The following is a 25,586-nucleotide window of genomic DNA, read 5'->3' as shown; positions in this document are numbered from 1 at the left end:
CTCTCTTACTATTTCCATTAGCAAGTATTGCAAAAACAGATCCAGATTAATGTCACATAGCTGAATTTCAAACTGGTTTCAAATCTTGACTCCTTTACTTGTTCACTTTGTAAACAATATAAACAATTAACTTATCAAAATCTTTCTTTTACATAAAACCAAATACCAGCAGGACTTGTGTCATAGAATTGTAGGGAGAACTACATGAGATAATATATTCAAATAATGGCAGGCACAATGTTGGAAAAATAGTTATCTATTTAATGATAGCTATCATTATTTTGGTAGTTGATAGTATTACTGATTTATTATTACCTCGTAGTGTCTATTTCTTGAGGAAGAGGGGAGTAAGTTCATTTATGTACTCTGAACTTTTATAATTTTAAAAGAGATATCATTAGCTTCTATTTAGCATCTCAGCCATTCACACTTGGAGTGCAGGTGAGGAGTGATCCTGCGATTACTTATGGAGAGCTGAAAGAAGGAAAAAAAATCAAAGACCTTTACAGAAACATTTCCATAATATGAATTCTTTATTTGAGTACTTTTTATTTTTAATTGTTTTAGATCTCAATTAAGTCCGGATGGAATGCCAAATGAAAACTGGCAACAGCCTTTAAAACCATGGCCACCATCAGCCTGCAGAAGAATGTTTTCTCCCAATATCACTGAGCTGCACCCCTCTTCATTCCTGCTGTTAGGGATTCCAGGACTGGAAACTGCACAAATCTGGCTTGGCTTTCCCTTCTGTGTTGTGTATCTGATTGCTCTTGTTGGAAATCTTACCATTCTGTTTGTGATCTTCACTGATAATAACCTTCACCAACCCATGTTCTACTTTCTGGCCATGCTGTCAATGATTGACCTGAGTCTCTCTACTGCTACCATCCCCAAAATGCTGGGCATTTTCTGGTTCAGCCTTCAGGAGCTGTGCTTTGGGTGCTGTGTTTCTCAAGTATTTTTTATCCATTTTTTTACAGTCATGGAGAGCATTGTACTTCTTGCCATGGGCTTTGATCGGTATGTGGCTATTTGCAACCCCCTCAGGTACACCATGATCCTCACCAACAAAGTTATTGGTGCGATTTCTGTGGTTGTAGTTCTAAGAAGCTTATGCATGATTGCTCCTATCATTTTTCTCCTCATGAGGCTGCCTTACTGTGGACATAGAATTATCCCTCATACCTATTGTGAGCACATGGGAGTGGCACGTCTGGCTTGTGCCAGCATCAGTGCCAATGTCTATTATGGTCTTGGGAATATTTCTATCTTGTTTATGGATGTGCTTCTTATCATTATCTCCTATGTGAGGATTTTATTTGCTGTCTTCCACCTCCCTTCCCAAGATGCCCGCCTAAAGGCTCTTAATACCTGTAGCTCCCATATCTGTGTCATCTTGGCCTTCTTTGGCCCAGCTCTCTTCTCTTTCCTCACCCATCGCTTTGGACATGGCATTCCCCAATATATCCATATCCTCCTGGCTAATCTCTATGTAGTCATCCCTCCTGCCCTCAACCCAGTCATTTATGGCATCAGGACCAAGCAGATCCAGGAGCGGGTGAAGAGTCTCTTTGCTAAACAAAGATTGAATGAGAGATAATCTATTCAGGTTATAAAAGTATAAGCTCCAAAAAGACTAAAATTGTGATAAAAATAATAAAGAAGTTTCTTTCACTAAAATTGATCATCAATTATATATATGAACATATATGTGAATATATGTAAGAAATATGGACAGCAATTGTTGGAGACATGTGTTTGTGTCTGAGTGTATACTTGCAATGATATTATCTGTTGACCCCTCACACAGAATACATCATACAAATGTAAGTTTTAAGGAGGAGCATTTTATTTATATTTATTTATTTATTGTTTCAGAATATTATGGATATTTCAAAGAGTTAAAAATGAAGGAGTACTTTAATTCACTAAAGAAAGAACTTTTTGGTATAACTGTCTGGTGTTTTAGATCTCTTTCAGGTAGTAAAAATAGTTCTTTCACAGAGTTATTCAAACAGCGGTCACACGGCCACTGACAGGAGTACTGGCATGTGGGTAGCAGTAATGCAAATAGGGAGGAGGTACCAAGTTGAGATACAGGGGAGAGACATAAGATTTAGTCACACACTAGAGAGAGGAAACAAGAATGTTTATTTATTTTGTTTATTTTTTTTAGCTGGATGACTTTGGTAGAGCATTAAAATATGTGGAAAGAAAAAAAGGAAAATTATTCATGAATTTGGAAAGACACGAACATAGAAAACAGAGGAAACAGAAATCAGATTATAAAGAAACTTCAAAATGGTTTTCAAAAATGGCAATAGAAAAGAAAGAATGATAATTTAAAGTAAAAGGACATTGAAAGAATTGAATGACCTGAGTAGACTATCATTCAAGCAGAGTTAAGGTCAAACTTGACTTTGAAAGGTACCACAGCAATCATTTCACCCAATTTTATGACATTCCTAGTGATTTTTACTAATTTAACATATAAAACAAATATTTTGAAGATACATTATTAATTATCATTGTACAATCTCAGTGAGAAGAGTTAATACTAAGGTAACTAAAAAAAAAATAAGAACTAACGTGTTCACAATTTTTTATAACCATCAATTTAATTTGATATATATTATCTAGTTTCATTTTTTTTTATCTCTTAAAGTAATGAGGTGTAAACTACCCACCAGATATAGCTATTTTATGAGTATTTGTTATAAAATTTCTGCCTAAATTTCTATGTCAATATTTTTGGGGGTACAGGTATTTATTTCTGACATGGATATAACAAAAGTTTCATACGGTGAAATAAAAATAAAGAAGGGGAGAATAACAAAGAAAATTCATACAGATGAAAATTATTTAAGACTAAATATTAACAGTTTCAATAACTGCCCAGTGGGGACACAGATATTATTTAGTGGAAATTGTAAATATAAGAAATACAAAGAAAATCTTAAACCATTCCATGGAAAAAGTGTCAAGTGAAAGAGAAGGAAATTAATATAGAGATACCTCAAAGAACTCAAAGTAGAACTACCATTTCATAGAATTTTCCCAAAGGAAAAAAAAGACATTCTGTAAAGAGAACATCTACAATTTGATGTTAATAGCAGCACAATTCATAATTGCAAAGATGTAGAAACAACTCAAATGTCCATTAATACATGAATGAACTAATAAAATGTGGTATATGCATACCATGGAGTATTACTCAGCCATAAAGAAAATCATGAACAAATATCCCTTGTACTATCCTGGATGGAGCTGGTGCCCATTCTTCTAAGTGAAGTATCACAGGAATGGATAAACAAGCACCACATGTATTCACCATTAAATTGATATGAATTGATCAACACTTACATGCACATATGGAAGTAACATTCATACTGTGTCAGGCAAGTGGCCAGGGGGAGGGAAGAATGGGCAAATTCACACCTAATGGGTATAGTGCATGATGTCTGGGGGTTGGGCATGCTTGTAGCTCTGACTTGGGTGTTGCAAAGGCAATATATGTAACTAAAGCATTTGTACCCCTGTAATATTCTGAAATTTAAAAAATAAAAGAGAAAGAAAAGGAAAGTTCAAGTGAGAGAGACAGGTAAAGAAAATAGCATAGAAAATAGTATAGATTCAAGGTAAACATAATCTGACTGGTATCAGAATTCTCAAATGCAAAAGTGGATGTTTAAAAACAGTCTTCATATTATAAGAAAAATCATTTTGCACTTGGGATTCAATGCTAATTCAATCAATTATTCATATTCAAGAGTCAAATGAAGACATTTTCAGATATATAAGGAAAATTTTAAGTGCATCTCTTCCAAAGGAGGAAAAAAAGTTTTAACTCTAACAAAACAAAAACAATAGAAATGTCAAAAAGAGTAACATATGGTATGAAAACATGATTTATACTCAAAGTAAAGCATAAAAAGGCATAATTACATCAATACAATTGTTGATAACTTGATTATGATAACATGGTTTTTAAGTAGTGCATTTGGTGGATTTCCACTTCCACTAATAATAAACTAGTTTATTTCTGATTAATGCTTCTGCCAAAAGAAAAAAAGCTAGAAAACTGGACAGAATGTTTAAAACATATATTTAAGACATTGCAGAGCTAACAAGTTAGCAAAGATAAAAAGTCCAGGATCCCAGAAAATAATGGAGAGCTAAGAGAAATAAAGCCTGCCTTTTGTACTCCTTTTCCTTACCATGTACTTTGCATTTTATAATTTGGAAGAGCCCTCAAGGATACTGGTACTATGAGATTATCATGGAATTGCATAAGATTAAGCATTGGTATTCAGTGTTTGGCAAGGAATAGAGAAAATAGATCACCAACGGAGTACTCAAGGAGTGAAGATAAATCAGAAAAAAGAAAATCAGGCATTACAAAGTATGTAGCCTCATTTAGAATTACCTCACTTCTTAATCTGAATGAGGTGATGTTCTCTTACCCTAACTGCCTGGCAGAACCAAAGTAAAACACTATGGTGGATAATATTATTGATAACCTTAAAACATCCTAAAAAGTTTTACTTCTTAATGTCTAGCATTCAATTTTTTTAAGTTTGAATAGATAATAATTACCCAAATAAGCAAACAAAAAAAGATAAGATTAAAATATTCACAAAGAACCAGGCAATGAGATTATAAAATAACTATAACTATTATATACACTAAATTCAATGAAAAGATAGAGAATTTTAGCCATGAACTGAAAAGTAAGAATAATCAGTTGAAAATTTTATTTTTAAAAATTGCATTACTTTAAAATAAGTACTCTCAATAGGGGGAAAAATGGCGGAGTAGGGGTGCCCTCCTGGCTCTCTGCTCCCAGAGTGAAGAGTGAAGAAAGTGGATAGCCACACTCGAGCGATCTGCACTTCCACGGGACCAGCTTCCCAAGCCTGCAGACATCCACCAGGAAACGGAGGGATAGGACCATTTACAGCCTAAAGCAAAGGTGAATCGATTATTCTTCCGCAAAAATCGGGGATTCGGAGGCACACAACAGGGAGGGAGCGAGGTGCGGCTTAAGCCGCTGCCAGCTGGCAGTGGCACCAGCCCTACCTGGTGCTGAGAAACACCCCCTCCTACACCAAGTTCCACTTCCACGTAGGCCGGGAGGTGCCTGAAGTTGGTGAGAAGTGGCAGCGTGGGACTAAGCTGTGTGGAGAGGAGACTAGAGGTGGGAACACTCTGAGTTCTCCAGAGCACAGAGCTGCTGCAGTTTAAGGTGAGGGAGGGTCCGAGCCCAGCAACCGCTCTCTGTTCAGCAGGAACCAGAGCCCACTCGGGCATCTCCCTGCAGAACACTCCCAGGTCAAGGTTAAGGGGAGTTTACACAGAAGGAGGCTTTGACTTTGGATATAGAGGAGGTTTGGGATAGCACTGAAAGGTCAGAGTGTGCAAAGTTAGACTCCTTGATCCATTAGGACCCCCCCTCCCTCTGCCCCTCCGGCACCGCTCCCGTCCCCACATTCCAGCGCTGACTTGGCATTCCAGCGCTGACTTGGCATTCCAGCGCTGACTTGGGCTTGGGGTTTGGAGGGGAAGCGCAGAGAGCGTGCTGGTATTCGCCCCTGCTCCACCAATTTGATATTGGACCATCACTTGCTGCACAAGTGGCACTGACTTGTGCTCAGAGAGTGGACCCTGCCTGGACGGGGCAGTACTCCAGGGGAGATTGCCCTTGGCGGATTTAAGGCAGAGAAACATTGCCTTCCACACTCTCCTGCGACCCAGAGCCCCGCTCTGGGCTCCAAAGTCTGTGTCCCAGCCTTGGGGGCGGGGCTGAGATGGGAACTGTTCCCATTCCTGCCGCTTATCTCCACCTGTGTAGTTAAGGAGACAGAAGACAGGGATTGGTGGGTCCCATTGACTGCCTGCCCACTTCTGGTCAGTCTCTCCCTGCACAGGTCTCCCGCGCTCTGTGTCCAGAGTGCGGAGCCCGCCTGGGCAGAGCCTAGCCTTGTAAGAGGCTGTATTTAGTGGTTATAAGGCAGAGATATTCTACAACCCCCACATCCAGGGATTTGGGGCTAGGCCTTTGGCCCCAAGGATTGTATCCCCGCCTTGGGGGCGGAGCCAAGATAGAAACTGTTCCCGTTCCTGCCGCTTATCTCCATCTGTGAAATTAAAGAGACAGAAGATGGGGATCGGTGGGCCTGGCTACCTGCCTGCCCGCTTCAGGACAGTCTATCCTTGCACAGGTCTCCTGTGTTCTCTGTCCAGGCTCTGGAGCCCGCTGGGGCAGGGCCTAGTCTCGTAGGAGGCTGCCTTTAGTGGATATAAGGCAGAGAGATTTTACGACCCACACACTCTGGTGACATGGGGCTGGGCCTTTGGCTCCAAAGTTTCTAGCCCCACCTTGGGGGAGGAGCTGACATAGGAACTGTTCCCCTTCCTGCCATCTATCTCCACCTGTGTAATTAAGGAGGCAGAAGACAGGAGGCAACCGGAGCAGCCCAGAGAACAGCGGGAAGGGTAGGTGAATCTGCTGTTTCCCCTCCACTGCATCTCGGACTGTTGGTGGGCTCCCCAGCGGGTAGAGAGACCTGCAGACACCAGCCCAGCGACGGCCACCGCCAGTGAGCAACACCACCTACCGGCTCAGAAACTAAACAAGACATGTGAATACCCAAATGAAAATCTAAAGGAAAGAAACAACCACTGAGCGACATGGGAAGAAATCAGCGAAGGAACTCCAGAAATATGAAGAAACAAACGGAAAACACACCCGCAAAGAGGAGCACCAGCCCCTTAGAAACAGACAACAACCAAAACCTGGCAACCAAAATGACAGAAGAGAAATTTCATATGTGGATCATAATAGCACTCACCAACCTGCAAGAACAACTCAATAACCAACACAAAGAAACCACAAAAGCCTCCAGGATATGGAACAAAACTTGACTAAAGAGATCGACACAGGGAAGAAAACTTTAACCGAATTCCTGGAGATGAAGAATCAACTCAGGGAACTACAAAGTACAATGGAAAGTCTCAAGAACAGGGTAGATCAAACAGAAGAAAGAATCTCATAGATTGAGGATAACACTTTCCAATTAAATAAATCAGTCACAGAGATAGAGCAGAGAAACAAGAGAAAAGAGCAAAGCCTACAAGAGATGTGGGATTATGTGAAAAAACCTAACATGAGGGTCATAGGGTTACCAGAAGGGGAAGAAGACATCACTCAAGGGTTGAACAAGCTTTTTGAAGATATAATAGAGGAAAATTTCCCAGGCCTTGCTCAAAATCTCTATATACAAGTTCAAGAAGCTCAGAGGACCCCTGGGAGATTCAATGCAAACAAGAAGACGTCACGACATACAGTCATCAGACAGACCAAAATATCAACTAAAGAGGCCCTTCTAAGAGCTGTAAGGTGAAAGAAGCAAGTAACTTACAAGGGAAAGCCAATTCGAATAACACCAGATTTCTCTAATGAGACTTTACAAGCAAGGAGAGACTGGAGCCCCATTCTCACTCTTCTGAAACAAAACAATGCCCAGCCTAGAATCTTATTCCCTGCAAAACTAAGCTTCGTATACGAAGGAGAAATAAAAACATTCACAGACAAGCAAAGCCTCAGAGAATTTACCAAGACAAGACTAGCCCTACAAGAAGTACTCAAAACAGTGTTACACACGAAACACCATAATAAAAACTCACAAATATAAAAATAACCAAAACCCAAAGATTAAAGCTAGATATTACTATGGATCAAGAGAGAAATCAAGGCAACAACATCCAACCCAAAAGAATGAACAGCAATCTACCCTACCTATCAGTTCTCTCAATAAACGTGAACGGCTTAAACTATCCACTCAAGAGACATAGGCTGGCTGAATGGATAAGAAAATACAGGCCAAGTATATTCTGTCTTCAGGAAACACATCTAACATGCAAGGATGCGTGTTAGACTAAAAGTAAAAGGGTGGAGATCAGTATTCCAGGCAAGTGGAAGCCAAAAGAAGGCTGGCATGGCAGTTCTAATTTCAGACGACTTAGTTTTTAAACCAACAAAAATAGTGAAAGACAAAGAGGGTCATTATATAATGGTGAAGGGCACAGTTCAACAAGAAGAGATGACAATTTTAAATATATATGCACCCAACTTAGGTGCACCGATTCATAAAGCAAACCTTACTGGATCTAAACAAATTGGTTAATAGCAATACCATAATCGCCAGAGATTTCAACACCCCACTGACGGCACAAGACAGATCCTCCAAACAGAAAATTAACAAACAAATAATGGACTTAAACAAAAGTCTAGAACAATTGGGACTGACTGACATTTACAGGACATTCTACCCAAAATCCACTGAATATACGTTATTCTCATCAGCTCACGGGACATTCTCTAAGATTGACCATATCCTAGGACACAAAGTAAACCTCAAGAAATTTAACAAAATAGAAATCATACCAGGTATCTTCTCAGATCACAGTGGAATAAAAGTAGAAATCAACCATAACAGAAACCCACATTTCTACACAAAAATGTGGAAATTAAACAACCTCCTACTAAATGATTACTTCATAAATGAAGAAATAAAGATGGAAATAAAACAATTCTATGAAGAAAATGACAATGGAGAGACAAGTTATCAACTCCTCTGGGACACAGCTAAAGCAGTTCTGAGAGGAAAGTTTAACTCCATAAATGCTTATAACCAAAAATCAAAAAGATCACAAATAGACAATCTAATGAAATGACTCAAAGAGCTGAAAAAAGAAGAACAGACCAACCACAAACCCAGCAGAAAGAGTGAAATCAACAAGATCAAATCAGAACTAAATGAAATTGAAAACAGGGAAGCTATTCAGAAGATTAATAAAACAAAAAGTTGGTTCTTTGAAAAAATAAACAAAATAGACATGCCATTGGCTAAGCTAACAAAAATCAGAAAAGAGAAATCCCTAATAAGCTCCATCAGGAATAAAAAAGGAGATATCACAACTGATTCCAAAGAGATACAAGATATAATTTATGAGTACTACAAAAATCTTTATCCACACAAACTGGAAAATGTGGAGGAAATGGACAAATTTCTAGAAACACACAGCCTCCCTAGGCTCAACCAGGAAGAAATAGATTCCCTGAACAGACCAATCTCAACAGCTGAAATAGAAACAGCAATTAAAAATTTCCCTAAAAAGAAAAGTCCTGGTACAGATGGTTTCACACCTGAATATTACCACACTTACAAAGAAGAACTATTACCTATCTTGCAGAAACTATTCCACAACATCGAGAAGAATGGAAATCTCCCCGACACCTTTTATGAAGCGAATATTACTCTGATACCAAAACCAGGAAAGGATGCAACAAAAAAAGAAAACTACAGACCAACATCCCTAATGAATATAGATGCAAAAATTTTCAACAAAATCTTAGCTAACTGAATCCAGACGCTTATCAAAAAATTAATCCATCACGACCAAGTGGGCTTCATCCCAGGGATGCAGGGATGGTTCAACATACGTAAATCTATAAATGCAATTCACCACATAAACAGAAGCAAAAACAAAGACCACATGATTCTTTCAATAGATGCAGAAAAAGCTTTTGACAAAATTCAACACCCTTTCATGATACGAACACTTAAGAAAATAGGCGTAGAAGGAACATACCTAAAAATGATACAAGTCATATATGACAGACCCATAGCCAACATCATACTGAAAGGGGAAAAATTGAAATCATTCCCACTTAGAACTGGAACCAGACAAGGCTGCCCACTATCTCCACTTCTGTTCAACATAGTACTGGAAGTCTTGGCTACAGCAATCAGACAGGAAAATGGAATCAAAGGTATCCAAATAGGGGCAGAAGAGATCAAACTTTCACTGTTTGCTGATGATATGATATTGTATCTAGAAAACCCCAAGTATTCAACCAAGAAACTCCTGGAACTAATCAATGAATTTAGTAAAGTCTCAGGATACAAAATCAATACACAGAAATCAGAGGCATTCATATACGCCAACAACAATGTAATTGAGAACCAAATCAAAGACTCAATTCCCTTCTTAATAGCAACAAAGAAATTAAAGTACCTAGGAATATACTTAACCAAGGACGTAAAAGACCTCTACAGGGAGAACTATGAAGCACTGAGGAAGGAAATAGCAGAGGATGTAAACAGATGGAAATCCATACCATGCTCGTGGATCGGCAGACTCGATATCATCAAAATGTCTATACTACCCAAACTGATCTACAGATTCAATGCAATACCTATTAAAATCCCATCAGCATTCTTCACAGATATAGAAAAAATAATTTTACGCTTCGTATGGAACCAAAGATGACCCTGAATATCAAAAGCAATTCTAGGCAACAAAAACAAAATGGGAGGCATTGATATGCCAGATATCAAACTATTCTACAAAGCTGTAGTAATTAAATCAATCTGGTATTGGTACAAAAATAGAAATATTGACCAGTGGAGCAGATGTGAGAATCCTGATATAAAACCATCCTCATATAGCCATCTAATCTTTGACAAAGCAGACAAAAACATACGCTGGGGAAAAGAATCCCTCTTCAATAAATGGTGCTGGGAAAACTGGATAGCCACCTGTAGAAGGCTAAAACAGGACCCACACCTTTCACCTTTCACAAAAACCAACTCACGCTGGATAACAGACTTAAACCTAAGGTATGAAACTATTAGAACTCTAAAGGAAAAAGTTGGAAACACTCTCCTAGACATTGGCCTGGGCAAAGAGTTTATGAAGAAGTCCCCAAAAGCAATCACAGCAGCAACAAAAATAAATAAATGGGACATGATCAAACTACAAAGCTTCTGCACAGACAAAGAAATAGTCATGAAAGTAAACAGACAACCTACAGAATGGGAGAAAATTTTTGCATCCTATGCATCCGATAAGGGACTAATAACTAGAATATACTTAGAACTCATGAAAATTAGGAAGAAAAAATCAAATAACCCCATTAAAAAGTGGGCAAAGGACTTGAACAGAAATTTTTCTAAAGAAGACAGAAGCATGGCCAACAAACATATGAAGAAATGCTCAACATCTCTAATCATCAGGGAAATGCAAATCAAAGCCACAATGATATATCACTTAACCCCAGTGAGAATGGCCTTTATCAAAAAATCTCCAAACAATAAATGCTGGCGTGGTTGCGGAGAGAGAGGAACACTCCTACACTGCTGGTGGGACTGCAAACTAGTTCAACCTCTGTGGAAAGCAATATGGAGATACCTTAAAGCGATACAGGTGAATCTACCATTTGATCCAGCAATCCCATTGCTGGGCATCTACCCAAATGATCCAATGACACTCTACAAAAAAGACACCTGCACTCGAATGTTTATAGCAGCGCAATTCATAATTGCAAGGCTGTGGAAACAGCCCAAGTGCCCATCAATCCAAGAATGGATTAATAAAATGTGGTATATGTATACCATGGAGTACTATTCAGCTCTAAGAAACAATGGTGATATAGCACATCTTATATTTTCCTGGTTAGTGCTGGAACCCATACTACTAAGTGACGTATCCCAAGAATGGAAAAACAAGCACCAGATATATTCTCCAGCAAACTGGTATTAACTGAGTAGCACCTAAGTGGACACATAGGTACTCCAGTAATAGAGTATTGGGCAGGTGGGAGGGGGGAGAGGGGCGGGTACATACATACATAATGAGTGAGATGTGCACCATCTAGGGGATGGTCATGATGGAGACTCAGACTTTTGGGGGGAGGGGGGGAAATGGGCATTTATTGAAACCTTAAAATCTGTACCCCTATAATATGCCGAAAAAAAAAAAAGAATCAATAATAAGATTAACAGCAAATATCTCAAAAGAAACTATAGAATCAAGAAGACAATAAAATGGTGTTTTTAACAACATAGTGGAAAAAATAAACTGCCAACTTAGATTTCTATACCCACTGAAAATATCTTCTTAAATTAAAGGATTAAAAAGTACATTTCAAATAATCAAAAGCTGAAAGAAGTTGTTACCAATAGACTTGCTATAACAGAAATACTAAAAAGGATTATTCAAGAAAAAAGTAATATGAATCAAGACAAAAGCACAGAGAAGCAGAAGAAATGAAAAACATCTGAGTAATGAAATATCCATAAAGAAAATGTTACAAAATTAATACCGAGATATATAAAAAGAATGATATATGAAGGTCAAGTTAGAATTATCCTAAAAATGCATGATTGATTTAACATTTGGGAACTTATTAATTAACATTATAATATCAAAATAAAAGTGTTGAAAAAGTAATGTGAGTGGCTCAATAGGTAAAGAAGAATAATTGATAAAGTATAATGTCTATTAATAAGTTTTAAAATCTCTTAACTAAGCATTAAAGAGTCTCCCTTAATCTGATAAAAATATGCAGACTTGAAGGATGGAAAAGCATGTATATTATGGTAATATATTTAAATATTTCACGTAAGGTTGGAAACAAGATGAGGATGCTATTACCACCATTTCTACTCATCATAGAACTGAAGACTCTATGTAGTGCATAAGATAAGAAAAAGAAAAAGACAAAATAAGTTTGAAGAGAAAAAAATAAAATTGTTATTATTCACAGATGGCATGATTGTATATACATAAAATGTAAAATATCCATGGAAAATTTCTTAGAATTAACAAGTGAATTTATCAAAGATATTTGATATAAAGCCAATATACAAAAATTAATTACTTTTCTGTATACTAATAACAAACAAGAAAATAAAATTTTGAAAATTATATCGTTTTAAATAGCATTTGAAAACATCACATACTTCAAGCTAAATCTAACAAATGGCCCACAAGATTTCTATAATAAAAGCATAAAAATACTGAAAGTAATTTTAAAATATATAAATACATGAAAAGATATACCAGGTACATAATTTGGACTGATATTTTTAAAAAAAGCATTCTTAATAATTGAGCTATGTATTCAATGCAATAAATATTTCTGTGACTGTTTACTCATGTGTTCATTTGTTTTTGTTTTCAAACTGCTATATTTTAAAAGTATTTGGCCAATCTTGAACAAAATTTTAGAATTTATACTAGCATATTCCCCAATTCATTATATATCTTCACTAATTAAAATTGTGGGATACAAGTAGAAAAGTAGGCAAATTGGCAGAATATTATAGTCTAGAAACAGAAATATACATGTAAAATGTATGATTTATGACAAATAGCACTGCAGAGCACTGGAGAATGCATAGACTTTTTGATAAATTGGTCAGGGTCAAAGAATAGCCAATGTAGATCAACTGGATACTAAAAAGTAAATAATCCTAACTCCTGTATCACTGCCCTTTCAATGTAATATTTAACATCCTCTCATCAAAGGATGAATGCAAGCAAGATGGACAACTAGAAGCTCCTAGCACTCAGCTCCCTCACAAAGACAGCCAGGACAATGAATAAAAAGCTACAGTTTAATAAAAATAACTGATGGAGAACACTGGAGTGCATCAGAGAAGTAACAAATCCTAGTGAGCACAGAAACTCATCATAGCTTCATAGAAAATGGAAGAAAATACCAGGCCTCTACCAATCCATCCCCCAGTCAGGATCATCTGGGAAACCAGGTAGAGCTTCTATGATGAGGAGGTAATCAAGACGATCCCAGCAAGCCGGATCAACACTTTAGACACCTACAACATTCCTTTTCTGTGCTAACAATTCAAACTAGTCAGAAGACAAAAAAAATGCCAACTAGTCATCTAATGTAGTCAATTGTTCCTCCGCCTATTTCTAACTATATTCAGGAAAACCAGGACCTGTAGCATGTCCTGGTAGTACGAGTAGTTCTAATCCCAGGAAGGGAGACTCTCAGAAAATACTGCTTTTTCTCTGGATAGAAGGGACAATAGAGTGTTTTCTTAGGAAAATGTGGAACTTTCTGCACCTTCTGCCAAAAGAGTTGAAACACATACAAGCCCTTTGTCAGAGACTTTATCTTTCACTTTTAGTTATAGACTGGGAAGGAGAATCTTGCTGTGTTAGAAGGAAGTTTATGCCATTATCTGCAGGCATGCATGCTGCCAATAAACAGAGTGGCTGCCACAGAGTCTAATTTGTCTATTTTAAAGGTCTTCTTCTTCATCCTTTAAAGTTCCAGTTGTAACAACTGCCAACTGAATCAGTATTTACACAATTATATTTTACAAACAGAAGAGTTCTTATGGACATATTCCCAAGAAATCATACTTTGAAGACTTAATGGTATAAAATAAATGCTTTCATAACTCTTCAGGAAAACTGAATCAATATTATCCCCCAAACAGATTCTCTCTTCAAGATATTTCCCTTCCTATTATTTCATGCCTCACCTCCTCCCCTGAGCTAAGGAGTTATATCTAGAATGGTGTTTCTCTACAGATGCAGTAAAGAGGAATACTTACAAGGACTTAATGACCCTCAAGCCCATGTTTATGCTCAGAGGACTCTGAAGACTCAGCTTGGGGATTCTGGGACATGCTTAGTCATAGGGATGACTGCCCTCACTCAGTATAAAGTTTTTCTCCACATGACCAAGCAGGCTTGGGGCTCGGAGGATTGAAAGGGTACCCAATCACCGTCTTTAAGAACCTGGGCTCATGCTGCACTCTGCTCCAACTGGGGCCTGGGAGAGGAATTATTTTAGAGAAGTAAGAATGCTTGGACAAAAGAAGTGAGATGCTACAGAGAGGAGAAGAAGAGAATAAATGAAGACAGAAGGGGTCAGAAGCTTCTGCTTTGCTGAGAAACTATCCCAAGCACCATTCTCTTCACAGAGGAACACAACAGAGCCCATGGGATTGGATTAGACATCCATAGGTGAGAACAGTGGCATACCAATAAGTTATATACAGAATTTCTCTTTCTTTGGTACATGCTCTCTCTCTCTCTCTCTCTCTCTCTCACACACACACACACACACACACACACACACACACACACACAGTCAAACAGTACACTGTTCAAAGCCAGATTTCCACAAATAAAGTCTCATAGCAGCATGGCCACATCTGTTGTCAATAAGAGTGAAGATTATTCTGGCTACCAAATTGATTTGTTGAGAGAGAACTAGGCCCATTGACTAAGCTTGCTGCAGCTTATCTGAGACAGAAAGATGCTATTGCAGACCACAGTTTTATGTGTGAGTGCTTGAGGTGAGGGGAGCTGTGACATGTCAGTATCCAAATAAAATTACATAGGTAGTTTCCACATACAATTTTATTCTCTCTCCATCATTGTCCAAGTATATTCAGATGTCGCCAGTTGTAACTTGGCTCCCCGTGTCCCTACTACTTTATGGAACCATATCCAAACTATTTCTACTATAACACAATAGCCCTGCTACATCAACTAGACAGTCTGCTCCTCTGGACTCCACTGTATGCACAGTTATGAAAGAACCTGGATGAAGGTAATTATCCACTTATAGCAACTGCTTTGGTCCTACAAGCTAGGGAAACCTGTAAGAATGAGGACAGAAAATTTCCTTTCTAACTGAACAGTACTGAGTTATGTTTGCATCCATAAAAATCTAGAGATAAACAGAAATGTCTGTTGTATGCCACTCCTTCATTCTGACCTCTTTGGAGCCATCTCTCTATAATCTGATCTTATATCCAGCTAAGACTTAATTACAAATAAGTGGACTTTTTACAATAAAATAACTTATTTCTGCTAACAGGTAAATTATTTTAGCTGTCTGGGGCTAAAAGAAAAATAAAATGTCACGAGGCATTAATAAAATAAATAACTACCATTTATGGAGGATACCCTATATACAAGCACCTATATACATACATTGGTCTTATTTATCCTTAAATAAACCACATTAGTAACATTTATCATCTCATTTTCACAGGAGAAAAAAAATGATCTACATAGTTAAGGAATTTTTCCAAGAGTCTCAAGCTAGTAAATGGTTTAGCAGGATTTCAAGCCATGTCTGAATAGTTTTAAAGTCTATAAAAATCATTTATAATATTCTACTAGAGTCAGCAGAAAAAAGATCCAGCAAAGTAAAAAAAAAAAAAAAAAAAAATCACAAGTCCAAAATTTGAGCATTGATGGGCACAATAAGGGTGAGATCCCTATTATCAATTTATATTTTGAAAGTAACTCTTAGGCAAGGATCTTTGTCAATGTGAATATCTAGAAAGAGTCAATTAATATTTTTCCCTAGAAATGATTTTGAGATTATTGGCTATACACTATCTGCTACTATTTGTGGCACACAGCTGCAGCAAAAAGAAAGCCAGTATTGAGTCCAAAATTGTGAGAGGGAGGATGTCCTGATGGTTTTGAACTATACTACCAGAGAAGCATCCCCTCTGCCACATACTTGGGCACTTTTCCCTCAGGTAGCAAAGTGCCATGTTGACAAACAGCTTCCCTGAAGATTGGACTGACTCTTGATTGTCAATCTCACAACACATCATCCTAGGTGTTTCCCCAGACTCCTCCAAGTCAAGTCACAAAAACCACTGCCCTCTGATTTTTCAGCCTGGCATCTTCCTCTCAACACTGGCACACTTTCTGCTCTTCTTTCAATTTTCTCTCTAGCTTCTCTGAAAACAAGAAATGCTCTTTTTCTTTTCATATAGAATAGGGGATTATTAACCCCTTTGTTGCCTTTGCTGTGTATTTCTACTGTGTAATAGCTACCCAGCAAAGTTACAGGACGACTGATATAAGCAATCACATATGTGATAAAGCCTGCTTTTTCTCCCTATTCCTCTCTCCAACCCTCTCCTGCCCCATACACACACACACACACACACACACACACACACACACACACACAAATAAAAAAAAAGAAAGAAAAGAAGAACACACCTAATATAATCCCCCAAATCTTGATTCAATTAAATGCTGAACAACTGGTAACCAACACCCATGTGGCAGTGTTGAGGATATTAAAATGATTGCCCATGGTTCTTTCCTCCTAGTTGCAGCTCTTCTCTTGGTAGAAATGAGACAAATACATGCATAAATATTATACAATTCAGATTATGTTAGTTGCTACGGGTTGCACAGTGTCCTTAGGAACACAAACAGATAAAATAAGGTAACTTTGTTATTTTCAAGGAAGATTATTTAACATTTTAATTTCAATACCATTAAAATTTGCTAGATATTTGACCTGTTTTATATCCAAAGATATGCACAATTTTAGGACATACGAATACTTTTGTGTGTTAATCACTGATGTGATAGGTTTTAAGGAAGATAAACATAATTTGACTGATAGCAAAAAACATTTTATTGGAAGAACATTAGGGAATCACAGGATAAATAGAATCTTGGAAAAAATGGGATTGGAAACCAAGGTGGTTCATGAAGATTCAAAAGCATCAAAAATAGCAATCACCCATACTATAGAAACACACTATTAGGTTAGGTGAGTTAGAACAAGGAAAATTCTAAGAAAGGCCATCTAATTAACCATCCTGATATGATATCATTGTACAAGATCCATAAGACAAATCCCTACATTTATATCATAACAAAACATACAAAATTGTAGAAGGTAGCAGTTTGCATTTGGACTAGGAATCTTTATCATTTTTAAAAATTAAGATACTCGGAGATCTTGGGTATCTGTGAATTATAGTCATAACATTTATAATATTAGCTATTAAAGCTAATTTTAATATTTAATTTTAAAACATTAATAAACCCATTATATAAAAATATAAATTCTATACTTTTTGTTAAAAATAACTATTTTTTTAAAATTACTTATAAGAATGGTATTGTTTTATTTTGCAAATCTCTTTAATGTCTGGTTTAGGATAATGGAGCTGGAATTTCATGTTTACATCATTTACAAATACATTTAATCTACTGTGATAACACCTCATATAGTCTATGGAAAATTCCACTATGTACTCCTGAGAGAATGTGACTGAAAATGGCTAATATTTTCTATTTTCATAAAAACAGTTTTTAGCTGTATACTTCCATAAAGGTATTCAGGAATCCCAAAATCCCAAGAACACAAGACATGGTAATTTCCCCAAAGTAAACAAGGTCTACTTAGGAAAGTAATGGAAGGGAATGCCATAATGTAAATATGCATTGCATTGTGAAATATTTCCAGTTCTTTCAAAATTTCATAAATTAGAAAACATAAATCCATGCACTATGTTGTCTATGATGGATCTCAGAACAATATCCTGTGTCAAAAGACTTCCTCAATTACCCTCTGGAAAGAAGTGAATCTTTAATATTTGTAAAGTAACCACTTACATCTGCGGTCCCCAACACCCGGGGTGTCCAGTACCGGACCGTGGCCGGTTAGGAAACAGGTTGCGCATCACCGCCTGAGCTCCACTTCCTCCCAATCCTCATCCGTGGAAAAATTGTCTTCTATGAAACTGGTTCCTGGAGCTGAAAAGGTTGGAGATCCCTGATCCAGAACACTGAGTAGAGTCTTTCCATTTCTCCAGGGCCTTGAGAAGAGAAGATCTTAAAGAAAGTGAGATCCTTCTTACTTAACAGGAATTCAATGATGCTTGCTAGGAGAATGTCTTCAATCAATGACACCCAGTTCCATCCTGCCTTCTTTCTCTTGCTAGGGGTACCAGGACTGGAAACTTTACATATCTGGATTGCTTTCCCGTTCTGTATTGTGTATCTGATTGCCCTCGTGGGGAATATCATGATTCTCTATGTGATCAAGACTGAACACAATCTCCACCAGCCCATGTTCTACTTCCTGGCCATGTTGTCTATGATTGATCTGGGTCTGTCCACATCCACTATCCCCAAAATGCTGGGCATCTTCTGGTTCAAACTCCAAGAGATCACCTTTGGGGGCTGCCTTGTTCAGATGTTCTTCATTCACATGTTTACAGGCATGGAGACTGTTCTACTAGTGGCCATGGCTTATGACCGCTTTGTTGCCATCTGCAATCCTCTCCAATATACCATGATCCTTACCAATAAAACCATCAGTATCCTAGCTTCTGTTGTTGTTGGAAGAAATTTAATTCTTGTAACCCCATTTGTGTTTCTCATTCTGCGGCTGCCTTTCTGTGGACATAACATCATCCCTCACACGTACTGTGAGCACATGGGTCTTGCCCGGTTGGCCTGTGCACCCATCAAGGTCAACATAATCTATGGGCTCATGGTGATTTCTAATATTATTGTGGATGTGATCCTGATTGCCTCTTCCTATGTGCTTATCCTTCGAACTGTTTTTCGTCTTCCCTCCCAAGATGCTCGACTAAAGGCTTTCAATACCTGTGGTTCCCATGTCTGTGTCATGCTGTGCTTTTACACACCAGCATTTTTTTCTTTCATGACACACCGTTTTGGCCGAAACATTCCCCACTACATCCATATCCTTTTGGCTAATCTTTATGTAGTTGTCCCACCTGCTCTTAACCCTGTCATCTATGGAGTCAGGACCAAGCAGATCCGGGAGAAAGTTGCAAAGATATTTGTACAGAAAGAATAATTCTGTGCAAAGTTTGGATTAATATAGTTATATACAACCCAAATTATAACCATCTGAGCTCTCTTTTTAATCTTCTGTGGCACTAAGTTATGCTTGCCTGATTTTTCCTTTTGACTGGAAGGGGCTTAGGGTTGACAGATAATGTAAAGTTACCTTTGCTGCCCATTTCTCCCACCTCATTCCATGTATCTGGACAAAGGTTAGAGACTAACAAAGAAAGCAACAATGCTGAAGGTGGCAGTGCTCTGGAGTAGAATTGCTTATAAAGGATGAGAACTGTACCTATTTCTCTATATGTCTTCTCTTTAGGTAAGTGTAGATTCTGAAGGACACTGATCAAATAATCTTATTTTATAGATGACAAAATAAGGTATATTCCAGTGGCAGTGTCTGAATTAGAACATCTCCTGTTCCATGGCTTCTATTTTTTGCAGTAATCCCAACTTTTGTCTTCCTTCTCTGGAACATTTGATCATTAGTTTAATGTGCTTTCACCCTCATTCTTACTGTCACTTTTGCTCCCATTCTTCTTTCAGATTTCTGTTCTTTCTCTCTCCCTTTTCTTCTTCATTCTTTTTCCAATAAACTAAGTTTGTGACATGAGGAATATGAGAGACTACAGTGTAGACATTAAGGAGATATGGCACTGTTTTCTTACTTGAAATAAAGTCATTTTAGATGTGAACACTTGTTTGTGTTCTGTGTTTAATTCTAATTGAATTCTGTCTTACAGTTTTCCTTCAGATATACAGGACTTCATAAAACTTCACTCATTTAAGCACAAATCCAGGCTTGATATCAGCCTCAAAATAATTTATTAATCTTATAGATTTCCAATATTTAGTCCCATTTCCAAACTTCAGCTATGGCTAGAGATTGTGGTTTGCTTTAAAATAAGTCAAAGGTGCACTGAACTGAAATTTGTGACTAACCAGAGAACTTATGCTTAGAAATCAGGAGAACTCGCCCTCATGTCCTACAATTTGGAGCCACTGTTTAAATCTGGATGACAATATGCAAAATAGTCAAAAGTATACAGAGAAAGATGTTTTTAAATGGGGGTATATATAACCAAGAAGAAAAAGACAGCAACACTACCTGTTCAATTTCTGTGAATCTGGGAAGCTCTTAGTCTGAACTTGACACTGGCTAAGCATAATTCCTGCATCCTAGAGTACTTTGTGGAATTTCTTTAGGTCTGCATACATGGGTTATATATATATTTTTTTACAGCCACTGCTTCATATATTTAAATTTTTATGAGAACAGAATTTTAAAGGTGGAAATACATTGAAACTGATCTATCCCCTTTATCTTACAAATAAAAAAAACCCTGAGGTCCAAAGAAAAGCAGGTTCTTGCATGCATAAAATGTATAAAAATGTACCCATCTTTACCATCATTTTTATGTAACAAGAGAAGGAAGATCACTCGGATAAATTCTTTTGACCACAAATTCTTAACTCTTGTAGGACATTTGAGTAGAAAATATTTTATGTGTATATGTGAAGCTTCACCATGGATCCAAGGTGGGGATATATATTAATAGAAAAGTGGGAGATAGAGTGAGTAGCCTAGGGTTGGTGCTGGTACTAAGAAAAGGGAAACTACAGAAACTCTGAGTACAGGTGTCAGTAGAATAGTAATAAACAATGACTGAAATTGTGACACCTTCATCACTGTGTTCCATAGTACTGAATGCCAAGCACTAACCAGCATCCTGATCAATGTCTGTAGCACACATAAACATGTTAAATAAAGACAAAGTTTTTTCTTCTCTCAGTGATATGAAGGAGTCTGCGACATGTATAAAGCAATTTTCTGGTTAAATATATTTAAAGGAGTGGGGAAAATTCAATATAAGCATAATAGTATGCACAGTGTAGGTTAGAGTTACTGTAATGTTTTCCCTGAAATGATTCATAATCAAACTGCAATACCACACTTAGATCTAGCTGAGCTGAGTTCAGGTCCTGGGCTCTCTTCTCAGGGGAACTATGTGTTTTGGAGTAGCTTCCTCAAAATTTTCTAAGTCTACTTCTGTTGCATGAGACCAGCTAGGGACAGCAATGCTATCCGGGCAAGGTGTCGTGAGCCTGGACAAAACATGTGTAGTTTCCATTCTCTTCTTCAGAGAACTCTGTGACTTTCTTCTTCCTATACTCACCAGCTTGTGGAGTCAGCCACTTATTGTGATGAATTCTGTGATCTATGTCTATGAAGCTGTCCTGAAATCAAATGGCTGGGATCTGGTTTCAAGAGAGTGGCTGGGTGAGTAAATAAAACTCACTCTAGAAAGCACAGTTTTCTTTCATGGAATCACATAAGATGAGGCCACCAGAAGGGTGATGACATGCTGATTTATTACGATCCTCATGTCAGACACAGGATGGATTCAGGACTCTGGTCTACCAATGATCCACTGGTGAAACTTGGGCTTCAGCCATGTTAGGGCTATAAACTGGCTCTGCACCCATCTGGGTACAAAGCCTCCTTCTGCCTTCTACTTATAATACCCAAGGGTGTTTGTGGGAGCAGCAGACACCCTTTATTTAATTACCCCACAACCCTGGCACTGGTAACCAGAGTGATCATCCCACCCCTGTGAAGTTTCCACACAGCCTGTCAGTGTCAGGCATTCTCACAGAAGTGGCTACATCTATATACTTCAAAAGCATTTGAAACCATAGCTCTGCAATGCCACCAGGCACTTGCAATCTATGTCCTGTTTTTCCTCCAATTGTTATAGCTATATCATGCTCTTCTTTTTCAGTATTAAATAATTCCAGATGAGGAAGGGGCATGAATAGAAATGTTCTTCTCACTCTGTCCACATGAGCATCACCCATTCTTCAAGCTGGTGGTGCTTTGTGAAAGAAAACTGATGCAATCAGCATTGAAATACATCACCTTCTAGAAATGCAGTCATTAGGGTCTATATCATATAAATGGTTGGAAGATATTTTTTTCTACATTTCTGCTATAAAGTTACAAACAATAAATTTAACACAAACAAAAAAAATGTCATTCACATTTTCAAGAACCTGCTAGTAAGCCTGGTATTTGTGGTCATTAGGAGTGAAGCACAAAAAGAACCTTTGAGAGAGCTGTTGAAGCCATTATGCATAGGCAACTCAATGAATGATACAATTAGCATTAAATAAGTGGAATTTGAAAATGCAAGGGCAGTAAGATCTATATTGTTCTGAAAAGCCATGGCATTGTTAATAATAACAGTGGTGGTCCCTTCTGTTTGTGGCAGGAGAAATGAAATGACCATAGTGGCCTGTTTTGACATTAAAAAAGCATGTATAGATAGTTTATGGAACTGAACAGAAAGAGCAAGTTACCTGGACACTATAAAGAATCTTTATGTGTAGTGACTATGCAACAACCAAATACATATTTCTTTACCCACAACTCCGAATCTTCATTGATAAATCATAGTATATCACAGAGGTCAATGAACTTTGTCATACATTTCTTAGTCAAAGTGTTTAAACAACCAGTGACCCCCACAATGACCCTGGCCACCACATACCCTAGGGAAGATCCTACATACAGTTTACATTTAGCCTCTGCATGCCTAATTTCTAACTTTCCACTTATCTCTTGGGGTCTGTGTCAAAGTATTACTTCTTTGACCTGGATCATGGCCCCAGTGTTCTGAGAATAATCTGATTGCAGTTTGAGTAATGATTTGTGTACAATGTTTTGTACATGTGTATGTGTGCACATTTGTTTATATTTATGTGTTAAATATGGCAAAAACTTGCCAGCATAGGAGAATATTAAATGCATTTATACAGGCTCAATAATAAATATATGTGCTATAAGAAGAAAAAAAGACACAGAAGATAACAATAATTGAGAAAATGGTGACAAGAGAAATGTCAACCTGAAATAATCAAAAGGATCAGATTCCAGTTTAAAAGAGTTTTCTCAAGCACAAGCACAAAGCTGAGGACAGTCATATGGGAAACACAGACTCCAAAGAAATGAGGTCAGTGCTCCAAAGTTGAAAAGTTAAAGTCTTACTTATATAAACAAAAAGCAAATAAATTTAGCAGAATTACAACATTTCCTATACAGTGTTGGTTTATGCGTTACAGCAATTTGATTAGTTACAGCTTTTTTGTTTCCTTTTTCCAGTTTACAAAAAGTAAAAAAGTATTTTTAACATTCTATCTTAGACAATGTGATAGCTATCATGAGGCCTTTTGTAAGAGAAGAAATGGGAAGTTAATCTAAAATAAAGATTAAAAGTAAAGAGGGTAAGGGTCTTCTCTCACATACTTTAGTCTTTTATAACATTTTACAAAATAATGTGGGTAAAGGGGAAAAGGCCAATCTATATTCGGGGAAACAAAGGTTACAGCTATGTAGGTTACAGTTGCCTGTTATTGAACTTAGTCCCATAATCACACTCCTTTAGGGCTCAAAATAATTTAAAATTCCAACAGGTTTGATCTTGAATTACTTATTTTCACACAAAAAATGCATTGATGTCAAAGTTAATCATATTTTATTGGTATTAAATGTTCCAAGATAATGCCATTTTCCACAAACCTCCCTTACCCTGCCAGACACTCTTCTCTTTGAGAACCCATTATGCATCATAGGATACTTTGCAGAATATAGAAACCAATCCATCTCACAGAATATTAGTGCTGTATATATCTAACTTTATGTTACCCACTAGCACCTTGGGAACAGATATAATTCAGTCCAACTTAAAGTAAAATTCCATGAAATTCAATTCAGATATATTATTTTCTCAAATATATTCCAACATCAATCCACTCAATTGGTTTATCAATCCATGACTCATAACATCCAGTCAGAGCCTTGATATTATTCTGGTTCCCAAAAAACCTATAAAAATCTCAGATACTTGGAGACCTTTCCATTTTCCTGGTCCAAGTTTGAAAAAAATTCTCCAGCTTTCCAAAGTGATTTCATTGTTTGACACTCCTACAAATAAAGTATGAGAATTCCCATTGCTCCATATGCTCACCAATATTTAGCATTTTCAGTCTTTTGAATTTAGTTATTCTAGTAAGGATCAGTATCTTGTTTTAATTTTTATCTCCAGAAAGACTAATAATAATGCTTATCATATTTTTCAGTACTTATTGGCCATTTTAAAACATTCTTTTTTGAAGTATGTATTATTCTTATCTAACAACTAAAAAATTAGCTACTTTGAAATATATTTGAATGCATATTATGTAAACATATGTATATTCTTAAAGTTCAAAAACCTTAAGAAATTGGAATTCAAAGATAAAATCACCTGTGACAAAATAACTAAGACAAGTAAATTGATATGTGCACATGTATGTATGTATGTATGTGTATATATATACATATGTACACACACACATCACACACACATGGTCCCTCATTTACAATGGTTTGACTTAACCATATTTTTGATTTCACAATGGTTCAGAAGAATATCCATTTGGTACGCTCCTCAACTTATGATGGGGTTATGCCCAGATAAACCCATTGTAAATTGAAAAGCCATGGTTTTTCAGAACAACATAGATCTTTTTGCCTCTTGCATTTCCAAGTTACATTTATTTAATGCTAATTGCATCATTATTTAGGATGCTGCCTCATTCATTGTGCTGCTCATGCATAATGGCTTTAAATATCTGACAAAATTTTCAATTTACAATGGGTTTATTGGGGCATAACTCCATCATAAGTCAAGGAGCATCTGTATGTATTATCATATATTATGTACCACATATTATTATATAAGATAAAAGTTTGCTCAAATAGAGAAATTTGCAGGAAAAGGTAAGGCTGCTTATTGGCAATATTAGTCAAGTTTCTGAAAAAACATAATTGGCAAACTCAAGTTGGGACCCTTAAACTAAGACAAACATATATTCACAATTTAGGGAAACCACAAGAGACCACAGGGATAGTAAATGTGGGGATATTTACAACTGCCAGTCCCAAAGAGAAGGTGTTCCTGGAATCTAGAAACCCAGAGATCATTCTAGAAAAACCTACCTGTCAGGAGTTGAGATTTACTTTGAGGGATTCACAGAGCCCATGGTGACCTACAGGTAAC

The 25,586-nt window shown here is 37.2% G+C and overlaps 2 protein-coding genes and 1 pseudogene across 2 annotated transcripts in view; 2 read left to right on the top strand and 1 right to left on the bottom strand.

The window, feature by feature from the left end:
• Positions 1–624: 624 nt before the first annotated feature.
• LOC105883330 (olfactory receptor 52E8-like) lies at positions 625–1,600 on the top strand (annotated as a pseudogene).
• Positions 1,601–4,264: 2,664 nt separating this feature from the next.
• Positions 4,265–25,586, bottom strand: part of LOC142870474 (olfactory receptor 56A4-like) — a 61,396-nt gene continuing 40,074 nt past the window's right edge. The window contains exon 2 of the transcript XR_012918843.1: positions 4,265–4,961. The gene's annotated coding sequence lies outside the window, so the exon portion shown is untranslated. The remainder of the gene's footprint in view (positions 4,962–25,586) is intronic.
• Positions 18,557–19,495, top strand: LOC105858864 (olfactory receptor 52E4). The gene has a single exon (XM_012742274.3). It carries the CDS (start codon positions 18,557–18,559, stop codon positions 19,493–19,495), a length of 939 nt encoding a protein of 312 aa, XP_012597728.3.

The sequence above is a fragment of the Microcebus murinus genome, chromosome 4, assembly GCF_040939455.1.
Source record: "Microcebus murinus isolate Inina chromosome 4, M.murinus_Inina_mat1.0, whole genome shotgun sequence".
Taxonomy (NCBI): domain Eukaryota; kingdom Metazoa; phylum Chordata; class Mammalia; order Primates; family Cheirogaleidae; genus Microcebus; species Microcebus murinus.
The sequence above is the reverse complement of the archived record's forward strand: the minus strand, read 5'-3'. Positions and strand labels throughout refer to the sequence as shown.